Below are 13657 nucleotides of genomic sequence, written 5' to 3'. Positions count from 1 at the left end.
TAGCCTCATCAGCGTACATCAATCAAGGAAAAAAATTATCTGTTTGCAAAATTTATTAACAAAATCTAAAACGGTTTTGTATTTTTTTTAAAGAAATTTGGTATTTTTAAATTTGTTTAAAAAAAAATAAAAACCACAGATGTGATCAAATACCACCAAAAAGAAAGTTCTATATGTGGGGAAAAAAAATTATAAAAATTTCATTTGGGTACAGCATTGTATTCAAAGAGTGACAGCGCTAAAAGCTGAAAATTGGTCTGGGCAGGAGGGGGTTGAGGTGCCCAGTAAGCAAGTGGTTAATAGGTTTTACACCAAGTATTATGAACTTATCACATATAAAATAAAGATTAATCACCCCAAGAAAGTATTATTTACTCATTTGTGATCTAAATGTAATCTAGAAACATAAGCCTAAAATGAATCTGTTATCTCAGCGTAACCTGTAAGACTTTTAGTAACATCTAACCTCTAAAGTTAACTCTTAACATAAATCAAAGCCGGCCCCATATTAGTTAGTTTTACCTTAAACCGGTCAGTAAGTTCAGGAAAATCGAGTTACATAGGCCATCACACTACATAGTTAATGGAAAATTCAGCTGTTGAACAGGTCAATGTACATGGCCCTCTCAACATTATCCTTTAAGCACACACAAAATCTATATTATGGCAATAAACACTATATTATTACATTAGTTAATTCTATCACAGCAGTTCAGATTTAAAGAGTACTATTATGCTCAAAAAGTCATTCAGATTTTGTGCCAAATGATCAGCACCAAAAGACCAGAGCTGAAATGTCTGCACAATATCAAATTATACAATTTCGAAAGGACTAATAAAATGACAATTACATATATTTTAACGTATGTAATGCATAATTGTTTTAAAATATGCAATACATAGTCCTTTAAAGAACTAGATATGGACATATTTAATTTTTCTTACTCTTTGATGGTGATGGCTGTAGGTATTTCTGTCCATAGTCGGGCATATTTTACTGGTGTAACCAGTTCTTGAGGGTCTCTGTCAACGTGGACATGCAGCATGAGATGACAGAAAGAAGCTCTTATCTCAAAAGGCAACGTTTCATCAGCCATGCAGAGAAAGATGAGGTCAACGCTTAGTTGTTTGGAGATTTCATGAATAGCAAGGTATTGGCGATCTAGACACATCCTTGCAAAAAGTTTTAGCTGATACCTGTGCAACATTGATAGAAATCAAGGAAAAAAGTGAGATTTGCAAAAACTATGCACACATAATTTAAAAGGATAAAGGCCAGACACATGGTTAAATAGTGCCCGTGAACAAGGATGTAATTAATCCAAATAACTCACTGGCTATAAATTGTTGTCAGAATTCAAAATGACACCTTTACATGAGAAAAAAGTGAAATGTTTTCCCCAACTGCTGCTTGCCACAGGTCCTTTAGGTCAACACAGTGGAAATACTGCAGTAAGTATCAAACCATAGGATATAGTGTGCAGTACCCTGTTATAAGGTTCTCATGTACTCATAACTTGAATGTTTCTAGTTCATACTATAACTTTAGAGAGAATATTATCCTTCTCTATTCTGCCTTTGCAATTTGTTTTACAAGTTTTCTCCCATAATTTTAAAGAGACAATGGAGTGAAAATGTGTTTCTCCCCACATTAGCCCTAGTTTTGCAAGTGTTTATGTGTTGTTGTCTGATTGTGAAAGAAAACAAAAGAAAGTAGGCAAGGTGCACTAAATCATCTTGAAATCGTAACTTTAAAAAGTGCCACATTAAAGAAGAACTCCTGGATAGGCAAAAAAAAAAATCACCCATTGGTCACCTCCCTACACAAAACACTACACAGTTAATACAATTTTGAAAATTGAGGAGAAAAGTCTAATTGAATTTTCATGACCTCATCTCTGTAATTCAAAATATAACACTATCTACTCTGCCAAGGAGGAGGTGTAACAGCAGGGAATATGTCATATCCTCTCCTCTAAAGGAAACTACAGTTCCCAACAACTACAGGGATTTGTAGTGAATGTAGGTGAGTACACTAGGCCTGTACATGTTGAATGAGAGCCAGAAAGTCCCGGTTCAGCCACCAAAGCAGGTACAGTGCCTTGCAAAATTATTCAGACCCTTGGCATTTTTCATGTTTTGCTGCCTCAAAACCTGGAATTAACATGGATTGTTTGAGGATTTGCATCATTTAATTTACAGAACATGCCCACAACTTTGTTGTTTGCATCACAATAAAAAAAAAAAAAACATTTTCAAATAGGACAAAATAACAGAAAAAGTCAATGTGCATAACTATTCACCCCCCTAAAGTCAATAGTTGAGGCACCTTTTGCGGCTATCACAGCTTTGGATAAATCGCTATGAGCTTGCCACATCTTACCACTGTGATTTTTGCCCATTCCTCCTTGCAAAACTGCTCCAGCTCCTTCAAGTTGCATGGTTTGTGCTTGTGAACAGCAAAGTTTAAGTCTGACCACAGATTTTCTTTTGGATTGAGGTTTGGGGTTTGTCTAGGCCATTTCAACACATTTACATGTTTCCCCTTAAACCACTCAAGTGTTGCTTTAGCAGTGTGTTTGGGGTCGTTGTCCTGCTGGAAGGTGAACCCCCGTCCTACCCTCAAATCACACACAGAGTGGTATAGGTTTTGCTCAAGAATATCCCTGTATTTAGCACCATCCATCTTTCCCTCAACTCTTACTAGTTTCCCAGTCCCGATGGGTGATCTGACGTGCTGGGTTTGCGCCAGACATAGCGTTTTCTTTGATGGCCAAAAGTAAAATTTTTGTCTCATCAGATCAAAGCACCTTCCTCCATACATTTTAGGAGTCTCCCACATACCTTTTCGCAAACTCAAAACGTGCCATTTTGTCACACTCTATGGAGTGCATGGCTTATTGTCGTACTATGTACAGATACTCCAGTCTATGCCATGGAACTCTGCAGCTCCTCCAGCGTTGCCTTAGGTCTCTGTGCTGCCTCTCTGATTAATGCCCACCTTGCTCGGTCCATGAGTTTTGGTGTGCAGCCGTCTCTTCGCAGGTTTGCTGTTATGCCATGTTTTTTCCATTTGGTTATGATAGATTTGATGGTGCTCCTAGGTATCATCAAAGATTTGGATATTTTTTTATAACCTAACCCTGACTTGAAACAAATAAGGGACAATGTTGTTGAGGAGAGTTCCTTGGTCTTCAGTGTTTGGTTAGTGGTGCCTCTTGCTTAGGTGTTGCAGCCACTGGGGCCTTTCAAAAAGGTGTGTATATGTAATGGCAGATCATGTGACACTTAGATTGCACACAGGTGGACATCATTTCATTAATTATGTGACTTCTGAAGGTAAATGGTTGCACCAGAGCTTTTTATGGGCTTCATAACAAAGGGGGAGAATACATATGCACATGGCAATTATCAGTTTTTAATTCTGAAAAATCTTTTATGTATATATTTTTCTAATTTTACTTCACCATCTTAGACTGTTGTGTTCTGATCCATCACATATAATTCAGATTAAAAAAAACTTTGAACCAAAGGCTGTAATATAACAAAATAGGTAAAAAGCCAAGGGGGGTGAATACTTTTGCAAGGCACTGTAGGCCTAAATTACATCATTGCTTCCTGGAGAAAGAACTACAGAAGGCATATGCCAATACCAGTGGCTGGGAGAATAGGAGGCATAGCAGCCACCAGTCTTACAAACGGGAAACCAGAGATAATTAAGTTTTTTTCAGAGCAACTACTGAATGAGCCAGAAGATGAATGAACCAGAAGATTATTCAGTGAAGGTAGGAAATCAGCAAAAAGGAAATGTAAAATTGCATCATCACAGTAGGTGTAACAAGATTTTCTACCGGTAGTATTTGAGTACATTCTCGTCATGAGCATTCCCTGCTCGTGCCTCTTGTGACAGCTGGCGGATGCTTTTATCATGTGTATCATTGTTTTTATCTAACCAGACAAGCCACACCTCCTCTTCACAGTACTCAATACTCATATATTCCGGAGACTGGGACATCTCTTTTACTGGTCTAAGCCTACAAAACATATAATAATTAGGAAAACGAATTAGGTAATTTCATAATTACATTTTATAAGTCATTTCCCTATTATACCTCTGACCAATAAACTGATAATATAAAGTAGTGATCAGTAAATATACAACTGTAAAGAAGTATACGCTCTAGATTTATAACAATAATTTAGGTGTCTATTAATCAAACATCATAGAAGTGCTTCAATTCAACGTTTTTAAAGTAAAAGTACAACCTAAATGGTCACAAAATGCCTGCTATAACCTTTATTAGTAAGTAAAGATTCTCTTGTGGCCCTCTTTGATGTTGTTTCTTTTTTTACTACTGGGGGGCCTGACTTTTGTACTTTACTGGTTAAGCCTTTTAACATGCCATTTCACCTTTAATAAGCCTGCCTAAGGCTCAGTTCACACTGGTGCAATGCCAGACATCACACGCGATTCGGACCGCATTGCTGTGCAGATCACATGCGATGTATGTGCAATGCAAATTCGGCCATACAAACTGTATGGCTAAATTTGCACTGCATTTGGACCAAATTCGTGTAGGATCCGTTTTATTGTCCACACCAGAATCGGATTGCATGTGTGTTCACGGCCATGCGATCCGATTTCTGTCCAAATTTACAGTTCGCACTGTGATCTGCGAACCGATATGGGGGTGTCATTAACTGTATTGACACCTGCAGCATTTCTTAGAGGGCAGTGAGAACATCTGCCGATTCAGGTGCGATGTGGGACCTTTCCTGCATTGCACCAGTGTGAACAGAGCCTTAGTGGCCAATCATTAGAACAGTGGATAGAAGCTAGCTAAAAAGTCAACAAAAGTCAGGCCACATTAACAAACTCAGAATAATTGTTTCTGGCTAATGAAGTTAATCTTCTGCTGTTGGCTTGAAGGCAGGATGTTTTGCTTTTAAAAGTTTCAAATGAAATACAGGTTAACACTGAAGGACCCCGTCACTTAAAAAATATATAACAAAATTAATTACTATATGATTTGTTTTGTTTAATAACTACATTTAATTTGCAAACTTTAGAAAGTTGTGACTTTCTAAAGCTACCAGAAAACACAATGTTCCTTCTTTGTATTTGTGCCAACCATGCCAGCACTGACAGGGCTGTCTTTAAGGTGGGGCAAAAGGGGCAGCTGCCCTGGGCCCTGTCATTGTTGTGGGGCCCAAAGCCGCTGCCAACTATCCCAGTTTAAATTCCCTTATCTCTTGAAGTTTTAGTCCTGTGCTGTGTCCCAATATCTCAGTGTGAAGTGTAGCTACTAATGCTGCCCAGCTCTGCCCTATTGTTGTGTACATATGACTCACCTGCAGACCCTGTGTTTACATGTAAATAACCATTATTCATATGTAAATAATGACAGCACTCATATGCAAATAGCAGCTGAATTCATATGTAAATAGCTGAGGCGGCAACATTGATATGTAAATAAAGGCAGCATTCATATGTATATCATGCCCCCCTGTAGTGAGGAGAAGATGTGCTGTAACCTATAGCAACCAATCAGTGAGCAGTATTACTGTACAGTAATCTCCAGCAACCAATCAACAAGCAGAAATCATATGCTGTAACCTCTGGCAACCAATCGCAATCACTGCCTGATCTGATACAGTAAACTGATTCTAGCTTCTATTTATTGTATGTCTCAGAGCAGGTGGAGAGCGAAACTGCATGGGGGGGGCAAGAAAAATTTTGCCCAGGGTCCAATCAATATTAAAGACGGCCCTGAGCACTGGGCTGCTCTGTATACTGCTAGTATATACAGCCCTTCGATAAATGTGATTTCCTGTTCATTTGATTAGGTCACTGCTTTTCTCAGCAATATTTACATTAAAACACTGGAAATAGTCATGCGACTATAAAAAGTGGACCATCATACAGCTCAAAATAAGAAGTGATTAGAATTATGTTTTTGGTTTCAACAGAACAGCATGAGATATGATTAACATCTTTTCAACCTAAATAAATAATTTTAGAAGGGATTGGGTTTTCTCAACAATTTAGAATGCATTTAATATTCTAAACTTTTCTTAAAGGTAATTAAGGGTCCTTTCACACGGGGCGGATCAGTGCTGATCCGCCCCGCGGATATCCGCTTGCTCAGTATATTATATAGTATATTACAGTATATTAAAAAAGCCTGATGTGTCATAAATAACATTACACCTTAAAGCAGAACTCAGGGATTAAAAAAACAAAAAAACATTAGTACACCCCCCCCCCTCAAAAAACACTAAACAGTTATTACATTTGTGAAATTTCTTAATGTTTAAGAGATATGACTGACTGAATTTTCAGGAAGTCAGTTTTTCTGATTTAAAAAATGTATCATCTTTTCTGGCAGGGAGGCCATAGTCCGTCGTTCAATTAGATCGTGTGTGGGCTCCAGCGGACTTTTTCTTCCCCAAAGTCCGGCGGACCTAGATTTAAAACCTGTTTTAAATCTTTCCAGCGAAAGTCCACCAGACCCAGTTCCTGTCGGGAAGTCCGCTCGTCTGTATGCTGGTCGGAGCAACTACGACGCAACGGCAACTACAGCACCTGCCTGCGAGAATGTTTCCAGCGCGTTCTCGACTACAGGGTGCTGTACACCAGGCCCTTAGGTCTGATATTGATTTTAAGGGTAACCCCCTACGCCAAAAAAACGGTGTTGGGGTCCCCCCAAAATCCATATCAGACCCTTATCCATGCACGCAGCCCGGCCAGTCAGGAAAAGGGATGAGGACGAGCGAGTGCCCCCCCCCCAAACCGTACCAGGCCGCATGTCCTCAACATGGGGGGTGGGTGCTTTGGGGAAGGGGGGGGCCCCCTGCTCAGCTTTACAGAGCACTATAACGGGGCATGCCAGACCGCTGGCTGAGCTGAGGAGAGGGATAGAAGCCAGCGGTCTTACAAACAGGAAACCCCAGGCAATAACGTTTTTTCAGCAAGTTTAACAGCAAATTACAGAGGAGCTACAGAGCTCAGAAGAACATAGATGGCAAACTTAGTGAAGGTAGGAGATCAGCAACAAGGACATAGAAAAAAAATTTGGCCAGAGTTCTGCTTTAAGACTACCTGTAGTCAACATATTTTTTTATTATTTTAAGTTGAGTACTTACTCTGTTTTTATGAGAATATCACTGTTCTTGGGATCTAGTACACACTTACAGATGAGCTCCTGAGTAACTGGGATTGCTATATGATTAGACACACATAGATCTGAAAGATAATCTAGAAACCTGGAAGAAAAATATGTTTATAAACATTGAGAAATGTATGCAGTAGCTATAACTCATGTCTTTACATTGACAGATATGAATCAATAGCTTTTCCATACTATAATTAATTTTTTATTTTATTTTTTAGATCTAATTCTACTATAGATAACTAATGCATATTCAGTTATTAACTAAAACACTATCTTGATACATCTTGGAAGACCTAAATAATAAGGTAATACCTTTGAAGAAAACACCGAACAGCCTGTTTTCTCCATCTTTAGGCAGGTAATTAATAAACTAAATCTGTACAGGGCAATGCATGAGTTTCATTTTTTAACCTTCTTCTAAAAAAACACTAGTTGCCTGGCTTTCTCTACCTGCAATGCTTTGAGACATTGGTCTGGAACAAATACTGTATGTATACAGTAAAAACTAGACTTTGAATTTGCATACATGCTATAGGTCAATGACTGGAGGGGTCATTTTTTAATTTAGTTCTAACTAAGTATAAAACAAAAATGTGTTCCTTTTTTGTTAATAGACGCCACCAAGGATGCTTGGAGGCTACAGCCCCAATGACCATGAATCCTCTCTCAGATATAATGTCTTCCTGAAATGTTACTGCACACTTCACCCTAGTCCCTCACACTCCCCCCACAAGTCTACCACTCACCTCCACCACCTTTTCAGTGCTGGAAGCCTTAGAAAGCTCTAACCACAAAAAAACATTAAGATTGGTTACAATCATCTCTAAAATGACTGTGTTCAAAGCCATAGAGGAGCTAGAAAAAAAATCTAGGATTCAAATGAGGGACTTGATAGACAGTTGTAAACAACAGATGGCTTCTTTTCATGCCATCCATTGTGTACAATTCTGTTGCTAGCTGTGATTGGTCACAGTGATCCCATGGTGCAGACAGGGCCAATTACAGCCCATCTGTACCATGTGATTAATTCAGTGTGTTTTCTTGTGATTAACCACAGCTAATCTATTTTTTTCAGTAGAAATGGTTGCTTATACCAGTGAAATTCACTAGTAAAACACAATCATAATCTGTATATATATACACACACACACATTATCTGACAAAAGTGAGAACACCCCTCACATTTTAGATTTTTGTAGATATTTTAGTATATCTTTTCATGTGACAACACTGAAGAAATTACACTTTGCTACAATGTAAAGTAGTGAGTGTACAGCTTGTATAACAGTGTAAATTTGCCAATTTGATGCAGTGTGCGGCATATGGTCTGAGCACTGACAGACAGACCCCCCCCCCCCACACCTTGAACCTCTACAGTAATGCTGGCAGCACTCATATGTCTATTTCCCAAAGACAACCTCTGGATATGAGGGCACGAGACACAGCATGGGGATTTGTGTGTAAACACACAAATCCCTGTTCTGTCAGGGGAGAGGAGACAGATTGTTGGTTCCTACTAAGTAGGAACAATGATCTGTCTCCTCCCCCAGTAAGTCCTATCCCCATACAGTTAAAACACATCTAGGGAACACACATTTAACCCCTTGACCACCCCCTGGGTGTTAACCTCTTGCCTACCAGTGACATTTACACAGTAATCAGTGCATTTCTATAGCTCTGACCGCTGTATAAATGTCAATGGTCCCAAAATTGTGTAAAAAATGTTCAATCTGTCTGGCACAATGTCGAAGTAGTGCTAAAAATCACAGCTCACCACCATTACTAGTAAAACAAAATTATAATAATAATAAAAATGCCAAAAATCTTTCCAATAGTTTGTAGACGCTATAACTTTTGTGCAAACCAATCAATATATGCGTATTGCCATTTTTTACCAAAAATATGTAGAACAATATATATTGGCCTAAACGGATGAAGAAATTTGTCTTTTAAAAACATTTTTGTGGATATTTATTATATCAAAAAGTTTTTTCAACATTTTTTTAAAATTGTCTCTTTTTTTGTTTATAGTGCAAAAAATAAAAAACACAGAGCTGATTAAATACCACCAAAAGAAAGTTCTATTTGTGGGGAAAAAAATGATGTCAATTTAATTTGTGTACATCATTACATGATCACGCAACTGTCAGTTAAAATGATACAATGCCAAATTATAAAAATGCTCTGGTCAGGAAGGGGGTAAAATCTTCAGGTGGCTTAAGTAGTTAAATAGCAAAAAATAAAAAAACTGTGGTGAATAAAGAAAGATCTATTTGTGTGAAAAAAAATTGTCAGAATTTAATTTGGGTACAGTGTTGCATGACCACGCAATTATCATTCAAAGTGCGACAGCGCTGAAAGCTGAAAATTGGCAGGAACAGGAAGGGGTACAATTTCCCCAGTATTAAAGTGGTACTTCCAAGTACCATCTTCTATACTAATTACTATCATTGCATTTAAGTATTGTTTTGCTCAGATCAAGTTGATTTATTAAAAAAATGGAATGACCTTATTGCGACCAAAGTGCTGCTTTAAAAAAAAAAACTTTACAGAGCACAGTGGTGCGCTTTAAAATGTGTCCTCCGCTTTGCTTACTATGGGACACCAAAGCCATGTGACCAGCCTCTCCAATCATGTAGTGCTCTTTACAGTATTAGGCAGAGAATATTCCATGGGATACTGCAAGCTGAACGCTACGTGGACTTCTTTAATTACTCATTTGTTGGAGTGTGGCTAACGAACGGTATTTGGTTTTCTTTATAAATCAGCCCTATAGCCCGTGTTTGCCACCCCTTGATCAAATTAAGTGATAATTATTTCTTCAGTAAACAAGATTCTACATATTTCTGCTAATTTGTACAAATTACTATTAATTTATCAAATTAACAGATTGGAAAACAATAAATCAAGCATATGGAAAAGTCTGGGCAACCTTTCAGTCAGTAGTGGGATAACACCTTCTCTGGCAGAAATCTATGCATGTTACTCATAGACAACTGGCAGTCTTTCTCTTCATGCTTCAAGATTTTGGTTACTTTATTTTCACATAACATCGACAAAACATGTAATTTAAGCAAAGGTGCTAAACATTTTGCATCATCCTGAAATTATTTGGAAATCCATCTATTGCAAGCAGACTTTAGCGTACAGCCTGTACTGAAATAGGATTAATTAGCTATTTTTGACAGTTACTGAATCCCCCCAAAAAATGCAGCAGTAGCTATTATACATAGCTATATAGCTAAGCTGCTGCTATTCTCATGATTTATATTTAGCAAAACATATTGCTTTTTCCTGTATATTACTGATGCTAAAATCAACCTGACAAAAACCTGGATTGTCCAAACTGATCATCTAAACAAAAGAAACACAGAAGCATTAAACACTATGAATATACAGTATATGCTTAAGCATATAACACCCACGCCACACCTCTATATCTTAAATCAATGAATCTGATGAAAGCAGTTGCTGTTACAACTTGTGAGTGATAACGTGATAAACACAGGAGAAAAGCTCCGTGATTAACAGCACTTGCTAAATAAAGTGCAGACAAATAAAATGAAAAATACATTTTTTTCACAATTATTTAATTTATTTGATACTCAGCATATTATTATTTAGATTTTTGGATCACAAACTCCTAATGCCCCATACACACGGTCAGACTTTCCGTAGAAAAATGTGCGATCAGATCTCCTCGTTGGAAAATCCGATTGTGTGTGGGCTCCATCTGACTTTTTCCGTCAGATATTTCCAACACACAAAGTTTGAGAGCGGGGTCTAAAATTTTCCGACAACAAAATCCGATCGTTTAAATTCCGATCATGTGTAGACAATTCTGACAAAGTGCCACGCATGCTCAGAATAAATTACGAGACAAAAGCTATTGGCTACTGCCCTCTTTATAGTCCCGTTGTGCGTGTTCTACGTCACCGCGTTCTGAACAATCGGATTTTCCGTCAACTTAGTGCGGCTGTGTGTATGCAAGACAAGTTTGGGGCAAAATCCGTCTGAAGAAATCTGACGGATTTTGTAGTCGGAATGCCCGACCGTGCGTACAGGGCATAACAGTGTTTCACAAAATAATTGAGAAATGGAGACAAATGGTATTTTAGTCCATGTATCAAATTGGTGCAATCCGTATTTCTATATGGCTAATCTATTAGATGCACCTGTAGCCTTTAGGCTACTTTCACACTGGGGCAGGGGGCCTTAGTTTTAGCAGCACTTTGCCACTGTTATAGCAGCACTTTTTGGCCGCTAGCAGGGTGCTTTTAACCCTTTATTCGGTCGCTAGCAGATTTGGTGTCAGTCCCAATGAGCGATTTCATCTGTGGTATCCTACATTGCCATGCGGAAAGATCGGAATCTTGGTCGGGGACTCATATCCGGTCATGTTGACTACTCAGCCTGATTAGACTCCTTATCATGAGGTAAGGAGGGTGGACAAACGCCTCGGAGAGCCCTTACTTTGGATATCCTGCATTGCAGGGCGGAGAGGACGGGAATCCTGGCTGCAGATCTGCATTTTGGTCACGGTGACCATACAAGCCCGATTTGACTCCTCTTGTCGTAAGACAAAGATGGTCAATGACATCTGGTGAGTAGGGATCTATATCCCATCTCTGCCTGTTTCACCTTTGGAAACAACACCTTTGGTTATTGGTGGTTATATGCATTAAAGGCTACAGGTGCATCTGATAGATCAGCCATATAGAAATACGGATTGCACCAATTTGATACATGGACTAGAATATTATTTGTCTCCATTCCTCAATTATTTTGGGAAACACTGTTAGGAGTTTGTTTCACAATTGTTCAATGTATTTGATTCTCAGCGTGATATTTTGATTTTTGGATCACAATTTTATTTTCACAATATTATTATTTCATTTTATTTTTAGTGACAATGTGCAGACAAACTGTATTTTGTCAAAACCTTCAGCAGATCCAAAGAGATGAAAGAGGCTGAAGTTGGGGCAAGAGGGTTCAGAGCCAAACTAGATTTTTACAGGAAGAGTTGAGATTTGCATATAGCTTATCCCTATATCTCTGGATCCACTGCTCATTCTGAAATGTAAATTTCACTGTAGGTAACCTCTGTTTATAAATTTTTAATCATGTGCCCTGTATACATATAGACTAACTCTGTGACAGCTCATTTCCAGATCATTCTCTATATGTACCTTTTTCATATAACTACATTCTACTAAATAAAAACAGAATTCGACTGAAAAAGATCTCGCCGCATAGCAAAGGTGACTTACCGTGGTTCGCGATTTTTTCTCACAAGGCTAACAAATGTCTCTACCTCAGTTTTTGTGATGTGCTTCTCCAAAAGTTTACGATTGTTGTGTAGCAGGGCAGTAATAGTGTCCTCTGCTAGAATGTCATAGCCAATTTGAGACTGCATGACACCAAACTGCTTGGCTATGTGTTCCTATAGTGAAATAACAAATAAAAACAGCACAGGGGAATGTAGGTTAAGTAACAGCAACAGAAAAAGGAGCATATTTATAAAGGTTGACTTGAGGGGTTGCCTTAATTTCATTTAAAAATGTTAGAATAAGGAAAAGGAAAATTGCCTCTCGTTTCCTTCCAATACTATCATGAACGCTGTGTAAAGCTATAAGTGTCCATTCCACTGTGTTGCTGATTAGAGTAAGCATTTCCTTCATCACGTGGTGGGGGGGGAGTGCTTTGTGATGGGTCCCCAAAAAAAGAAGTAGCTCTCCCAAAGACAGCTAAAATGGGGGCTTATCTTTTTTAAAGTTCTTTAAACTTCTTTGTTTTCTTTAAACAGTTACATATTTTTCTTTCAAATTGTTTGTAAAAGTTTTTTTTTTTTTTCTGTGCAATAGTTTTGCACACAGCAGCTCCGATCCACAGAAAGTACAGCTCAGCCCTGGCCCCCTGTTTCCTCCTCACTTGCTGTGATTAACAGGATGAGGAGCCAATGGCTCTTGCTGCTGCATCATAGCCAATGAGGAGGGGGAGACACAGGAGAGCTGCTGCTTTCGTGCACATCACTGGACCAAGATCGAGCTTAGGTAAGTATATTTTGTACCCATTAGTCCAATGTTTTGTTGAATAACTTTGAAATGTATTTTATTTTTCATAATTTTTTTTTTAATTTACCATTAACCAATGAAAATGTTGCATTTATCAGCGCAAAACGTGATAGACAAAGATTTTCACAATCTAGAAATTGCTATCCTTTCAGCTAAAAATATAAACAAGATATTTTGTTTTAAGTATGTGTAGTTTGAGCCCCCCCCCCCCCCCCCTACCAGTTGACCCAGTAAGCAAATCTTTTCAAATCCTTTGGTAGATGTAATGATTCTCCAACTTGCATATGTACAATAAAAATGTGTACAGTGAATGATGTAAACATAGCATGAGGAATACAAAAATTATCATTAAAGAAGGAATGCTGACAAATGCTTGAGAATGTTACTCAACCCAGGGATAAATGTGCT

At 38.3% G+C, this 13657-nt stretch overlaps 1 protein-coding gene across 3 annotated transcripts in view; it reads right to left on the bottom strand.

Annotated features, from left to right (window-relative positions):
• The window catches only part of ITPR3 (inositol 1,4,5-trisphosphate receptor type 3), a 406280-nt gene that overhangs the window by 245158 nt on the left and 147465 nt on the right, over positions 1-13657 (bottom strand). For all 3 annotated transcript variants that reach the window (XM_077481406.1, XM_077481407.1, XM_077481408.1), the window contains exons 16-19: positions 12446-12618; positions 7147-7266; positions 3852-4034; positions 946-1197 (exon numbers count right to left, since the gene is read on the bottom strand). In XM_077481406.1, the coding sequence (XP_077337532.1) occupies positions 946-1197; positions 3852-4034; positions 7147-7266; positions 12446-12618 (728 nt within the window). The remainder of the gene's footprint in view (positions 1-945; positions 1198-3851; positions 4035-7146; positions 7267-12445; positions 12619-13657) is intronic.

Source organism: Lithobates pipiens, unplaced genomic scaffold, assembly GCF_037356315.1.
Source record: "Lithobates pipiens isolate NorthernLeopardFrog02 unplaced genomic scaffold, aLitPip1_a1.2 Scaffold_16, whole genome shotgun sequence".
Lineage (NCBI taxonomy): Eukaryota > Metazoa > Chordata > Amphibia > Anura > Ranidae > Lithobates > Lithobates pipiens.
Note: the sequence above shows the minus strand (reverse complement) of the source record. Positions and strands in the feature narration are given on the sequence as shown.